This window comes from Jaculus jaculus, chromosome 1 (assembly GCF_020740685.1).
Source record: "Jaculus jaculus isolate mJacJac1 chromosome 1, mJacJac1.mat.Y.cur, whole genome shotgun sequence".
NCBI classification, from domain to species: Eukaryota; Metazoa; Chordata; class Mammalia; order Rodentia; family Dipodidae; genus Jaculus; species Jaculus jaculus.
In genome coordinates this window covers 327,545,880-327,561,281 of record NC_059102.1, presented here as the reverse complement: position 1 = coordinate 327,561,281, position 15,402 = coordinate 327,545,880, and the positions used below count along the sequence as shown (strand labels likewise).

The window sequence follows — 15,402 nt, the reverse complement described above, 5'->3', positions numbered from 1 at the left end:
GCGTTCTTAAAAAAAAAAAAAAAACTCCAATTATTCAATGGCATGAAAAAAAAGTATGAAGATTGCTGCAGATTACAAAAAGCAAGATGAGGACCCTATCTGAATCACCATTCAAAGAGAAGTCTGTAAAACGAAATGCATGCTTAAGCAAATCAGTGAAATTTGAATATAGATTGATTATTATGTGCCATTAGAGAATTACTATTAATTTTGTTAAGTTGGTTAAGGGTCCTGTGGCTGTGCAATAAAATATCCTTTCATGGGGAAGCAAAAAATAAAATGCCAGAAATTGTGGCATGACATCTGACATTTTACTTTAGTAAAAACTTCTTCAGCACAAAAAATAAAAGAAAAAAGGAAACACAGATATGGCAAAACATTAAATGTTGTTCAGTGTATTCAGTAATATATGAGGCTTCTGTATTCTGTTGCTTCAGTTTTATCTTTATTAGCCATAAATATGTAAATAGTAACATTCATTTATATATAATTCAACCAGCAAATAATAGTAAATTTCTATAGAAAATGAATTTATAAGGCGTTGGACATGATGGTGCACACCTATAATCCTAGCACTTGGGAGACAGAAGCAAGAGGATGGCAAGTTTGAGGCCAGCCTGGGCTACATAGGGAGATCCTGCCTCGTGAAAACTGGCTGGGAATATAAAGTAGAGCAAGCAGAGCTCTTCCCTAGCATGAGTATCTATCCATAATACTGGAAGGAAGGAAGGAAGGAAGGAAGGAAGGAAGGAAGGAAGGAAGGAGGGAGGGAGGGAGGGAGGGAGGGAGGGAGGGAGGGAGGGAGGGAGGGAGGGAGGGAGGGAGGGAGGGAGGGAAGAGGAAGGGAAGAAGGAAGGGAAGGAGGGAAGGAAGGTGGAAGAGGAGAGAGGCATCTCTCCAGCACCACAAAGGACTGAATTTATAAAATATAAATGTACAAGTACATTTTTCAGTGCTAGGGATTGAACTCAGGGCTTTGTTCATATGCTGGGCAGATACTCTACCACTCAGCTGTCTCCCCAACACTTTTCTTCTTTTATTTTGAGACAGAGTCTCACTAAGCTGCTCAGACTGGCCTTGAACTTAAGTTCCTCCTGCCTCATCCTCCACAGTAGCTGGAATTACAGACTTTCACGACAAGGCCCAGAAGAATATAAATTCAAAGAAAGAGGAAGAAAAATGACAGTAGATGATGCTGTCTTGTCTGAAGTCATGGGGCAAGCATCCAAGGTACTCCCCGTCTGTTTCCTGAGCCACAGGCTCAGCTGTAACTATGACGCAAAGGAAATGGTTAGCACCCATGGATGACTAGAGAGGGGGTCCCACAGGAGAAGAGTAGAAAAGGAGTGAGGAGACAACCGAGTCCTGAGTTAGAGCCAAAAGAGGTTGAGACTCACAGGAACTGAGATGCTCAAAACTGAAAAGACCCCGGGCATGTGAGGAACTAGGCAGGTTGAACCTGCAGTGAGAAACAAGTCAGAGGGATTGAGCCTGAGCCAGCGGAGAAAAGCCAGCTGAAGGAAGGAGAAAGGCTTTCTTCCAGAGACCCGCTGCCCCGCACGGAACAGCAGCCAGCTTTGGAGAGGAGCCAGAGCAGGACCACCTGCCCCACGGCCAGTTGTTCCTAGCAGAATGCATAACCCAGGCTGCCAGCCTGGAGGAAGCGTCCGCAGCCTGGGCGGGCATGGCGGGTGCCTGGTGGGTGTGAAGAGAACACTAATCCGCCGCTCTCCACTGGAAGGGGGCACTGGCTGCGTGAGGCCTTGCTGCTGTGAAATTGCCCAGAATGCCAAGTAAACCTCCTATGCCTCCCGCTTTAAATGTCAGCTCCCCTGTGTCTTACAGGAGGGCTCCAGTAAGTCTGAGGGTGCTTAAGGAGCCTGCGATTCTTCACGATGCCTAATTAAGAAACGAATGACGCCTTGGAGAAGGGAAGGGAACTGGCTGTGAGGGTGGGGAAATGGGAGAAGGTAAAGAAGTAACTCAGCTCCCCACCCTGCAGATCGTCTCCAGCTCAAGTCCACAGGGAGCTTCCTTACATCCTCCCAGCAGGTGAGAGATCCATAGGCTCTCAGAAAGCCTGTGTGTGAAGGCATTGAATCGCTGGGGTGGCTGGGAGGGGTCAGGGGAGGGAAGAGCTCAGCAGGGTCCCTGCAGGTGCCACATCTTTCCCATTCCCTGCACTATACTCCAGAGGCCTGAGTTCAGTGTATCCGCACATCAACATTGTCCAGACTGGGCTTCTGCGGCCATAGGCATCGGTGTCATCTCTAAGGGACTGGGGTGCAAAACTGTTCTCTCTGCTGGGAGGGCAAAATGAGGTGCCTGCTGGTCAGAGCCTCATTTGATATGCAAGAGGGAAGGATCTTGTTTGATTCAGAGTGCCTCCTTTGTTCCAGGCACTGCCCCAGGCTCTGGGGGAACAGGGAAGAGACCACGTCTGCAGCCATGGAAACAGAGGAGACCCGCAAGTCAACAGGTTAATGCAGCGGAAGTATGGTCCAAGCTCTGATGGGGGATGCTCAGGGGCAGTGGGAGGAACTGAGCTCTCCTGAGATGCAGACATGTCTCAAGGTGGCTATGGTTTGAAATAGGTACACCCTTGGGTCACTGAGGTTGTACTTGCAAGAATGGTCCCCTCACTCTCTGGCTTCCTAGCTCACGATGTAACTTGTTTGCTCCATTCTCTTCTCCTGCCATAATGTGCTGCTGTCTCCAGGCACCCAGGGATACAGGATTGCCTGATCTTGGTTTAGAACCTCCATGACCATGAGGACAATAAACCTTTTCTCTTTATAAGTATACTGCCTCCGGTATGCCATTATAGTAACACAAAGCTGACTAATGCCAGGGCAAGGAATAGGCCATCACACTTCTCGGTAGCAACAGTGCTCCCTGCATGAATCTGGGAGAACAGGGCTCAGGAAACACAAAGCTAACTCTTGCCAGGTGTGGGAAGAGAAACTGGACTGCTGGGGACTTTGGCCTGCTTTGTGGCTATATTGGTAAGGAGTCACCATGCCGATTGTTCCCTGGCATCTAAGATCTCAAAGCAAATGTCATTTTTGAAATAAGACTACTTTAGTACCAACTCATTCCCTAACATAGCTGAAACCTTTGGGCTTAAAGCAAAAATAAAACTACCTGTTGCAAGTTGATTACAAGGCAGATGGCTCCCAACTAAATGGTTTCGCTTAAGATTTTTTTGTTTATTTTTATTTATTTGAGAGTAACAAACAGAGAGAGACAGAGGCAGAGAGAGAATGGGCACGCCAGGGCTTCCAGCCACTACAAACAAACTCCAGATGCATGTGCCCTTTGTGTATCTGGCTTATGTGGGTCCTGGGAATTGAGCCTCAAACCAGGGTCCTTAGGCTTCACAGGCAAGTGCTTAACCGCCAAGCCATCTCTCCAGCCCTAGGATTTTTTTTTTTTAACTTCATAATCACGTGAAAGTACAACACATTCAGGTGATTCCATACTTCAAATCTGGAATTTTGATCTATTCCCAGGCTAGTTACACATGGTATGATATGATAATATCTTACAATGTGGGCAGTGGCAGTGGCTCCAGGACAATGACCCAGTCACAAGGGGGCACAAGCAAGACTCTACAGTGTTCTGTGTGCCCACTGGAGTTTGGACACAGGTATTCAGTGAGTTCCATGGGGTATTCAACATGCTATCATAAAATGGGCTTTGTGGGCTAGAGAGAAGGCTTAGCAGATAAGAAGCTCACCTGCAAAGCCTAAGTACCCAGGTTTAATTCCCTAGTACCCACATAAGCCAGATGCACAAGGTGGCATGTGTGTCTGGACTTTGTTTGTAGTGGCTAGAGGCTCTGACATGTGCTCTTCCTCTGTCCCTCTCTTTCTCTCTCAAATAAATAAAGTTTGTTTTTGTTTTTTTCAAATTGGGCTTTGCATCAGATAACTAACTGCCTGTGGTGGTTTGATTCCAGACTCCTCCATAAACTCATGTGTTCTGAATACTAGCTCCCCAGCTGGTGGGAATTTGGGGATTGGAGCCTCCTGGAGGCAGGGTATTGTTGGAGGGTGGGCTTATGGGTATTGTAGCCAGTGCCCCCTGGCCAGTGTTTGGCACACTCTCTTGCTGCTGTTGCCCATCTGATGTTGGCCAGGGGGTGATGTCCACCCTTTGCTCATGCCATGGAGTTTTTGCCTGTGCCATGTTTTCCCATCATCATGGAGCTTCCCCACCAGTCTGTAAGCCAAATTAAACCCTTTCTTCACATAACCTGCTTTTGGTTGGGTGCTTTCTGCCAGCAACGCTGCCCTACTGCATGGGATTATGAGTCTGGGGCACATGAGCAGTAGGGTGGGGGCGGCTACGGGGCCTGCTAGGCTGCACATGTGTTAAGTGCACTGTCAGCTGACATAACTTCCTATGTGTGATTAAGATGTCACCCCAACTAATTGGAGGAGCATCTGTGTAGTGCCCACAGTTTGGAGAGAATTGTGTCATAGTCTTTAAAGAAGGGGTGCCTATTGGATGTGCATGAGAGGGGTGCCACAGGGCCATAGGAGAAGGTGGGTCTCCCAGCTTCCTGGAAGCAGTGGTTAGACATTCGGGGTTCTGTTATACCCTCACCTCTGTGCCCCCAAAATGGATGAGGAAGGACCCTGATTTTCTAGACTCACAGACTTCTAAAATAAATGCACTTCCTTCTCATGAATATACTTCAACTATCCAAGGTGCACACATATATACTTCATGAGATATCAATAACCTCCCCCCCCCACCTCTCCCTGAAGTATGAGACACGGGGACCTGTGTCTTCCTGTTTTCAGCGAAGGGCCTGCCTGTCTTTTATGACAGACTCTGAAGTGTCATCTGCTGAGTCATGTTTTGAATATTCAGGCTTCACCTTCTGTGCTTTTTCAAAAATATTTTTAATGTATTTATTTGCAAGCAGGGCCAGGCAGAGAGAGAGAGGCAGGGGGGTGGGGGAGAATGATTGTGCCACTGCAAATGATCTCTAGATACATGTGTCACTCTGTGCATCTGGCTTTATGTGGGTACTGGGGAATCAAACCCAGGTCATTAGATTTTGCAGGCAAGTGTCTTAACTGCTGAGCCATCTCTCCAGGCCCTGTGATTTTGGTTTTTTTTTTTTTTTTTTGTTTTGTTTTGTTTTTTTTTTTTTGTTTTTTTTTTGTAGTATTAGACATTTAGCCCAGCACCTCACACATGTTTAGGAGAGCACTCAATGACTGAGTTGTACCCACGGGGTTCTTTTTACTTCTTGAGACAGATTCTTTCCAAATTGTTCAGACTCACTGTGTAGCCCAGGTAGTTCTTGAACTTATGACACTCTGACTTCAGCCACCTAAATAGCAAGATTTCAAGCCTGTGCCACCAGGCCCAAGTTGTGAACTAGTCTTATGGGTGGCATGTCTTTATGAGGTGGGGTCTAGCTGCGGGGAGGAGGCTGCTTAGGCGGGCCTTTGACAGCTGTATGCTTCTGGTTCCAGCTGATTTGTTCCACTTCCTGCCTACTGCTGTGACGTGAGAAGCCCAAGCAACATGAACTCTGCCATGCCTACCCCAGCACGATGCCAGGCAGAATGGACTCTGTTATGTCTACTCCAATATGATGAACTAGAACTTCTGAAATTACAAGCCTCTATAAAATTGCTTATCAAGAGCTAGAGAGATGGCTTAGCAGTTAAGGCATTTGCCTGCAAAGCTAAAGGATCCTGGTTCAATTCCCCAGGACCCACGTAAGCCAGATGCACAAGGTGGCGCATGCATCTGGAGTTTGTTTGCAGTGGCTGGAGGCCCTGGTATGCCCATTCTCTCTCTCAAATAAATAAATAAAATATATTTTCAAAAAATTGTTCTTCAAGTTGCTCTGCCAAGTACTTTGTTCTTTTGGTGAGAAAGTAACCAATAAATGAAACTGGTACCAGTAAACTGGGTCATTGCTGTGGTAAGCCTGGCCCATGTGATTCTAACTCCTCTGGAATTGGCTTGCAGGAGGAACTTGGGAGAATCTGAAAATTCAAGCTAGAGAAGGGGTAGGATGGTGTGAGCTCCACGGAATGGTGTCTGAAATGTAGACAATAAAGACGGTGGGCATATAGTTTTGGATGGGAATGCAGATCCTATTGGGAAACGGACTCAAGGCCATCATGTTACATCTTGGCAAAGAATCTGACTACATTTTGCCTGTGTCCTGGTAATTTGAGTGAGGCTAAATTCAAAAGTCATGGGCCATGTTATTTGATGGAGGAAATTTCAAGACGGCATGGCATTCAGGGAAGGTTATCACTGGCTGGTTTTAGCCAGGTTTATAATGAAAGCTGCAGAAAGAAATAAACAGATCAGAGAGATTGGAAAAGCCTGTTTTTCCAAGTAAAGAAACCTCAAAGTGTATAAAGTTGTGGACCAAGTCAGTGCTGCAAATAAAGGCTTACTGCTTATTAAAGAGAGCAGTGTTACTAAAGAGAGGCGGAGAGCTTCACACGGGGCACTGGGGCAATCGGGTGAGGCCCCATCTGTGGTGGCTTGAATGTAAATGTGTGTCCCCATGGCCCGAGGTATTTTTGACTTAGGTTAAGCTTAATCTCTAGGAGCCGTGTGTCTCTGGGGGCAGATCTACTAAGCGTGTAGAGAGCCAGCTTGAGCTCCGGCTGTTTATACTTGCTGGCTGCTCATGTTCCTTCTCTGCTGTGGATGCGTGATGGAGTGAGCCAGCTTCCTCTGCCATCACGAAGCTTCCCCTGGAATCTGTAAGCCTCGAATCAACCCTTTCTTTCATAAGCTGCTTCTGGCTGGGCGTTTGTCCCAGTGACGTGAAGGCAATGGCAACACCACCCATGGGAGGTTTGAAGGAATGAAAATATAAAACTGGGGCTGGAGAGATGGTTTAGTGGTTAAGCACTTACCTATGAAGCCTAAAGGCCCCGGTTCAAGGCTCAATTCCCCAGGACCCATGTTAGCCAGATGCACAAAGGGGCGCAAGCATCTGGAGTTCGTTTGCAGTGGCTGGAGGCCCTGGCGTGCCCATTCTCTCTCTCTCTCTCTCTCTCTCCCTCTGCCTCTTTCTCTGTCTGTCACTCTCAAATAAATAAAAATTTTTAAAAAAAGAAAAATATAAAACCGCAAACTCATTTGTATGACCTTCATTTGAAACAAGAGTGCCTAAACAGAAAAGGTCTCCAGGGTCCCCTGCTAGAAAGGGGCCACCTCGGGAAATTGTTTTTTTTTTTTTTTCAGGCTCAACCTCCTGGGCACTCAGAGGCTGATGCAACCAGAGTCCACGTAGCTCTGAGTATATCTGGAACTCACAGGAGACTTCAGGGTTGACCACGTGGTTCTGGTTTCATAGATGGGCAGAACTCAAGAGTTGCAGGGTTTGGGAGATTTTTGTTAAGGTTTCAGAGAAAAATCCTAAGGCCAGACAATGTGCAGCAGGATTAGGCTCTGCAAGAAGGCCCGGGGTGGGCTGTGCATAGAACCCACTCAAGCCCAGGAGGAGAAAAATGCCACAACTATGGCACATCTGCTGAGGAAAGCTGCAGACCCCGAGTGGAGTTGGCCCATGAGAGAGCCCGTGTGAGCTGCTGTGGGGAGCCCGGGTATAGCGGTGGAGCACCCCTAGACCGCCGAAGCCTGGGTGATGCCAGACATGGAGCCGCGTGGTGCAATGCCCGCCCTGTTCGATCCAGTCAGGCTCCGGCCTCACCCTTCCGCCCACTCTTCCCTTCTGGAATGGCGCCGTTTATGCTGTGCCATTGAATGTTGAAGAGAAATAACTTGTTTATTTTAGAGGATCTCACAGTTCAAATATGACATGAGCAACAGAAGAAACTTGACTTTTTGAACAGTGCTCAGACCGAAGGTGAAGGAGGCTTCTGGTAAATAGACCACATGCACTTTGTGTTATGAGATGGCCATACAGTTTCGGGGCCCAGGGACAGAGTATTTTGGTTGGAACCCATGCTCTGCCAAAGGCCCCTGTTTTGAATGCTTGCCATATTTTGAAAGGAGTGGGCCCTTTGGGAGGTGAGGCCAGGTATAGCGAGTAGGTCACTTGGAGCCAGTCGGCCTTTGAAGAGCACATCTGCTTCTGGAACCGGCTTGTTGCTGTTGTTTTTTGGTTTTGTTTTTTAAAATTTTTATTTATTTGTTTGAGAGCAACAGAGAGAGAGAGAGAGAGAGAGAAAGGGCACGCCAGGGCTTCCAGCCACTGCAAACGAACTCCAGACACGTGCGCCCCCTTGTGCATCTGGCTTACGTGGGTCCTGGGGAATCAAGCCTTGAACCAGGGTCCTTGGGCTTCACAGGCAAGTGCTTAACTGCTAAGCCATCTCTCCAGCCTTGCTGTTGTTTTCTGTTTGCTTTTGCTTTCTGTGTATGTGTTTGAGGCAGGGTCTCACTCTCACCCAGGCTGATCTTGGCCTCCCTCTGTAGCCCAAGTTGGCCTCGAATTCACGATGATTCTGCTACCTCCGTCTCCTAATGGTCCTGGCCCGGTCACTCTGCTGTCTGTCTATGGTCATGATTCCAGGAGGCCAGCCCACTGCTCATGCGACCTTTCTACTGTGACCGACTAAAACTTTTAAAAACTGTGAACCAAAATAAACCTTTCCTCTTTGAGTTGTTCCCGTCAGGTATTTTGTGACAATGAAGAGAAAAGAAACTAGTAAACTGTCCCTCACCCCGCTGGGTCCAGGAGGCTGCAAGTCAGTGTGAAGCTGAATGGTTCCCATACGTTACAGGTTATAAAGCTACAAGAGTCATTCACCAAGCTCTTTTTCCAGAAGCAGAAAATTAGCCTTTAATCAGACTAATACAGGGGCCAAGGTGTGTCCGTGCATTTTCTCCTCTAGCCTTCATTTGCAAAAGCTCTGTCAAAGAAACTACACTGTCCCTCTCTACTCACTGAAGCCACTCTGCCCATGGCCTTGATTTTCTCACCATCCCCTGGCAGGCCTGTGTTCAGCTCTGAGCCAAACCAACATGAACTACACTAGCCACCTAGCTCTTCATAAGTAAGAATTCACCTCAGCCCAGTGCAGAATATCCTGGTGCATAAGTAGGTAAGAAAGTTCTAGACTCCCTAGTACCCAACCCTATGCCCTTTCTCAGCAAGCCGAGCTGCTTTCCTAAAAGCTTCTAGCAGAGGCTTTGACTACAGCCAGTCTCCCTTCCACGACATTATCCACATGTTCAACCTTCTGGGGGCTTTGAGACACACCTTTCCCGCAGTATGACAAAGCCCAGGGTATGCCCTCCATCGTTGTATCTCTAGAGACAGACGCAAACACTCTGGCCCACAGCTGTAGCTGCCTGTCTTCCTTCCAGAGTCAGTCGCACTAGCTCATAGCTCTGCTGCTGACAGAGACCAAGGCTTCCCAGCGAGCTCTGGTGGGACAGGTCAGCGTCTTGGGGACAATAATAGTCTGGAACAACATGAATAAGCCATAAATGCCATTTGGGGATAAGTGCTGACATGGTTATTAGCAGGGGGATCAAAGAGGCAAGTGAGGCGGTGGGCGGTGGCTGATGTCAGAAGTCGGGGTCAGACCAACGCACAGCACAGCCACTGCAAAGGAAACGGGCAAGGTTAGTTGGCGCCTGGCTCTGTGGCAATGTGGTCGCTTGAGCCCCAGAAGTCCTCTGGCCACGAGGCACCTCTTCTCGCCTCCAGCCTCCAGTAAGGGTCTTGCTCGATCACACGAGACCAGGAAGTCCTTGGAGAAGTCACTAGCTCCCAAGCCAGAGCACTGTAGAAAATGTGACTTAGAAAAAATTTCTAGACTTAAAAAGGACTTCCAGAAACAGGTGTGTGTGTGTGTGTGTGTGTGCACAGTCAGCCTTCTCTATCTGTGAGTGCCACATGGACCCAACCAAGTGCAAAGTATTCAGAAAAATAATTACATCTGTATTGAATATGATCTAAGTTTTTTCTTGCCATTTCTTCCCCAAACAATAGGTAGTACAACAGCTATTTACATGGCATTGGCACTGCATTAGGTATTGTAATTAATCTAGAGATGGTTTAAATGTACAAGAGGATGAGTGTAGGTTACAAGCAAGGATAAAGGATGGAAGGGGCTTTAGAACTATAGATTCTGGTATCCAAGGAGAGTCCTGGAACCAGTCCGCACTGAAGAACACTAAGGGCTGACTATCTCTCTGTCTATCTGCCTCTCTCTCTCTCTCTCTCTCTCTCTCTCTATATATATATATATATATATATATATATATATATATGCATATATTGCTATAGATATACATATATACTCTTAACATACGTATGTATACCTATAGTCCAATGTATGTCTGTGTTTTTCTTACATCCATGTATATGATCTTATATTTCATATTTCTGTAAGTACATATTCCCATAAGTATGTGTGGTGGTTTGAATGTAAAATGTCCCAAGAGCCTCAAGTGTTCATGCTCAAGCCTCCCACGAGTCCTTAGCTGGTGGAGCCTCTGGGAGGAGAACCAGTCAGGTCATCAAGTGCAGGCCACTCACCTCAGCCAGAGAGAGCTGGACAATGCCATTCTGGTCCTTGTCCAAAAGCCTGAACAGTTCTGAAACAACAGAGAAGGAAGAAATTCATCAGGGCTGTTCCTGGCCTTGCCAAAAGTCACAGAGCTGTCTCTGCCTACCTGCTGCCCAGCAGGGACTCTCCTCTTTCCCATCCATCCCTTCTGCTCCAGGTCTCATCTGACCCTGAGGACCACTATCCAGGCTGATAACCTTGGTTTGTGACAGAGATGGCCCTTGTGGCACCTACACCTTCAGAAACCTCATGTCTGAGACATACAGCTTTTGCAGCATGAATCCAGACCCTTGCCCCATCTCTGGCTAACTGATCCTTTGCCCTAAGACTCACACTGTGCACCCCCCCACACACACACACAGTGGAAGTAAGCCCCTTTCCTGAAGAAATTATCTCATTGATTATGAGAAAACAGCATCCCAAGGCCTAAGGTGGAAGGAAAACACGTGGGCATTCTACACAGGGGCACCTGTTGGCTGTCTGGAGAGGAGCCCACCCCCTCCCTGGAAGGTGACTTGATATCTCAAAGGACCTTCATGATGCATAAGTGTGAATGGCCACTAAAGCCCACAGCAAAAGGCCCTTATGAGACGCATGACTACACACAGCTTGATAAGCAGGATGGCAGGTTTCTAGATCTCCAAGGAAAGACAAGCCTGTCCTTGGACGCGGGCAGCTCAGGCGTCCTCAGCCCTTTAAGTGTCTGCCTCCACTTCCCCCCAGCGTCAGTTACAGTCTCATCTGCGGTTCCTTAGACACCTGTCTCCAAAGGCACAGTCCAGCTCTGCCTCCTAGCTCCACCCTGCCATGCGCTGTGCCTGGTGAAGAAAGAGGGTGAGGCCAAAGGAGGCAGCAGCTCACTGAAAAGAGTCTCCAGGCGGATCATACAAGCCACGAAGCCATCGAAGTCGATGCCAAGCTTGCTGCATGCGAACCGCAGGGCGATGGTCTGCTGCACCTGGTTGTTGAGGGTGAAACCTGGCAGGGGGAGGGACCTGGGTCACAAGTGGCACACAGGGCTCAGCAATGTCCCACATGACGACCTCCAGGGCCCCGGCTTCTCAGAGGCTCTCTGTGAGTCTGTAGAAAGCTACAAACCAGGACCATCTTCCCTTCTCCGTGGAGTTCTAGGAGGGGCCCTGCCATTCAGCCTCTCCTCTCGTAGAAATGCCTCACCAGGGCTGGAGGGGTGGCTTAGTGGCTAAGGCCTTTGCCTGCAAAGCTAAAGGAGCCAGGTTCAATTCCCCAGGACCCACATTAGCCAGATGCACGAGGTGGGGGGGAGGGGCACTTGTCTGGAGGTCGTTTGCAGTGGCTGGAGGCCCTGGCATGTCCATTCTCTCTGTCTCTCCCTCTTTCTCTGTCAAATAAATAAAAAATTTAAAACTTATAAAAAAAAGAAATGCCTTATCTGCCTCTACCCTTGTCCAGTACAAGCTCAACACTACCTTACTCATGGCCACACAGGAGGCAAATACAGAGAAGACGAGGGTTGTGTGCCTATGAGCCCCACACCCTGTTAACTACCGTCACTCTCTCAGGAACAGGAAGGGGCTCAGAAAACTCCTAATGCTCTATGCTATGTAGTGTTTGCAGCATTTTGCAGATTCAATAAGGCTTTCTTGCCACACCAGTGTCCTGTATACGAAAATTCCAGTGACAGGCAGCATCACCATCATGAGAACAACTATATACAATGGGCACATCTGAGTCCTAAACACGTGGATCCTCACCTGCTTTCTTGAGGGCTGTCCTCATCTCATGGGCATCCATGGTCCCTACATGGTTGTAATCCATTTCCCGGTAGATCTCCTAAAGCCAGAGAGAAAATCCACATGGAGAAAAGCATAGCCCTGGACAATCATGTCTCCCTCCACTCAGCTCTTCTCTTGGAAGGCCAGGAACCTTATTGGCTCCTCCAAAGAAGGTTCCAGAACAAAGAAAACTCAGGCTGAGGGCTAGTGTAGTCAGTCTGACCTCTGAATGGGGATTTCAGTACAAGGTCAACATCAGCATCTCTCATTCATTTCTGGCTCTTTCCTGAACAGTGAGCCCAGATGTGGGTGGTTTTGATCAATGTCCATGATAGGTTTATCAGTTGCTTTCTTGTGGCTGGCAGGGAAAGCCCGGCAGGCTCAAGCAGAAGACCTGAGCCATACCTTCACATCAACATGGAGGAGGAAGTAGGGAGAGCAAGTAGGGCTGGGCTGTGATACCTCAAGGCCCACACATAAGCTCAGGAGGGAGTGTCATACAAGGTTAGAATACATGAAAGGAGCCAGGGCCCAGAGGATACCCATGAAGGAAAGAACAGTTACCAGGTACTTCTGGATCTTCAGCCATAGTGTCTTCAGTTCCACGGGTCCCAATGTGCCTGTCCCATTGCTCTAAGCATGTCAAGGTCAATATGATCAAGGCCCAAATCATCATGCATGGGGGGTGGGAGGAAAGGGTTCTTTCTCTTGTGAGTTTGCATGAGGGCCTTTAGGCCTTAGTGAACCCTCCGTGTCTGTAGCAAGCCAAGGGACAGGGCTGATGGTGGGAAGAAAATCCATATTAAGAGTTAAAAAAAAATCAAATACTTAGGCTGGGAAGATAGCTCAGTGGGTAAAGGTACTTGCTGCCTTCCTGATTTCAATTCCCACGCCATTCAGGTAAGTCAGTCACAGAGGGTGGCACAAGCATCTGGTGTTCATGCCACACACACAAATAAATAAATAAACAAAATAATTTCCTTCTTTAAAAAACATGTCACATACTCACTGAGATCTTCCTCTGGACCACTTGCACAGAGGTGGAGATAAAGGGAAAGACACAAGCCTAAAGATCCCCTAGCAACACCCTAATTAGCATCTACCTCTTCCATCACCTAGGGTGACAGACTGGGCGGAGTTACATGATCTGGATATCCACTTCCAGATTTCAACTCAAATAATGATGGTTTGTGGGAATGTCAAAATGTTGTCAGAAAAATTCTCAGTGTAGGGGGTGGGGAGCAGTGCAGAAGACAGGACCGCAACCACACGGTCTGCTCGTAGGACACAATACAACCAAAAGAGCTGAGGGCCATGTGGAATTTTCCATGTCCATAAATACTGCACACCAGCTTACACTATGGGGATTTGCTTTGGAACTTCTCACCAATCACAACTACTCAGTCAGTGCCAGTAAGTCACAGGGCAGACCACCAAAGACTCCCACACCTCCTTCAGCCAGGCAAACAGAAGCCCAGCTTATACCCAAGAGTGTAATTAATGCTCACTGCTATGGTCTGGGTCTGAAATTACTCCCAGAGGTCCATGTAGTAAAGGCTTAGTCCCAGCATGGTGCTCTTGGGAACAGGTGGAAGCTTTAAAAAGTGGGTCCATGGGACATCATCAGGTCATTGGAGGTATGTCTCCTCTCTCTCTCTCTTTCTCTCTTCCTATTATGAGGTAAGTAGTCTTTTTTTAACCATACACTCTCATTGTGATGCGCACACTTCACCATAGGTTCAAAATCATGAGGCCAACTGATCACTGACTGTAATTGTGAGCCAAACTAAACTTTTCCTATTCTTAAGTTGACCGTCTCTGGTATTTTGTTAAAGTGATGGAGAGATGACTAATGTATCTTTGAAGAAAATCTGGGCTCTTTTTGTCTCTGATTATCACTGACTACACTGCATCCTTCAAAATCCTTACTAACAATAAACAGAATAATGGGTACAGGGAGATAATGCCCTGGAGGCAGGCACTTTATATACCCGCATTTCACTCCACTTCATCCTCACAACAGCTTCACAAACTACACATTGTTATCCTAGTCTCCAGGAGAAGCTGACATTCCAAGCATTTAGTATGTAATTTCTCCATTATTATACTCCTAAGAAGTGATAGAGACAGAATTTGGACCGCTGCCTGTTTGAAAGCCCAGAACACAAGTAGTTTTCAATTCCACGTAGAACTATCTACAACTATCAGGATCTCCAGGAGCAAAACTGAGTGATGGTATTCTCAAGTCTCTATGATAGGCAAGTACTGACATGCTAGAGTACTTGAACCATCATGCTAATGAAAGGAACACTGGCTGTAAGAGTCATTGATGTGAGCGTGCATAATAGGTGCGCATCAGTTACTTTCTTGTCGCTGGCAGGCTTGAGCAGGAGGCCTGAGGCACACCTTCACATCAGCGTAGAGAAAGCAGTGAGAACAAGTAGGGCTGAGCTATAGCATCTCAAGGCCCACCCCCCCAAAACATACTTCCTCCAGCAAGCCTTTGTCTCTTAAAGGTCCCGAATCTTACCAAACAGTGCCACTAACTGAGGATTAAGTATTCAAACACACAAACCCGTGGGTTTTACATTCAAATCACCACAATAGGCAAATTTTAAAAAGTAGAAAGTGTATGAGTGAATGCCAAGAAGTAGGGGGATATGAAGAGTAAATTCTGATATGCATACAGGGTTTCTTTCTGAGGTGATGGAAATATTCTAAATTGTGTGGTGAGTGTTGCATAGCTGAATCTATCAGAAGGCACTGAACTATACTTTTTATTTATTTGTTTATTTATTGGAGAGAGAAAGACAGAGAGAGAGAGAGAGAATGGGCACATCAGGGCCTCCAGGGCCTCCAGCCATTGCAAACCAACTCCAGACACATGCACAACCTTGTGCATCTGGCTCACAAGAGTACTGGGGAATCAAACCTGGGTCCTTGGACTTTGCAGGCAAGCACAATAACCACTGAGCCATTTCTCCAGCCCCTGAACTATACTTTATTAAAAAATATTTTTTTATGATAGTGAGGAAGATGGAGAGAATTAGCATGCCAGGGCCTCCAGCCACTATAAGTGAACTCCAGGCACATGTGCCATCTTG

The 15,402-nt window shown here is 47.3% G+C and overlaps 1 protein-coding gene across 1 annotated transcript in view; it reads right to left on the bottom strand.

Annotated features, from left to right (window-relative positions):
* Positions 1-8,388: 8,388 nt before the first annotated feature.
* Capn8 (calpain 8) overlaps positions 8,389-15,402 on the bottom strand; it is an 87,224-nt gene continuing 80,210 nt past the window's right edge. Inside the window, exons 18-22 of the mRNA XM_004653240.2 lie at positions 12,863-12,931; positions 12,278-12,356; positions 11,406-11,522; positions 10,514-10,572; positions 8,389-9,574 (exon numbers count right to left, since the gene is read on the bottom strand). Coding sequence (XP_004653297.2) covers positions 9,551-9,574; positions 10,514-10,572; positions 11,406-11,522; positions 12,278-12,356; positions 12,863-12,931 — 348 coding nt within the window. The 3' untranslated portion in view covers positions 8,389-9,550. The remainder of the gene's footprint in view (positions 9,575-10,513; positions 10,573-11,405; positions 11,523-12,277; positions 12,357-12,862; positions 12,932-15,402) is intronic.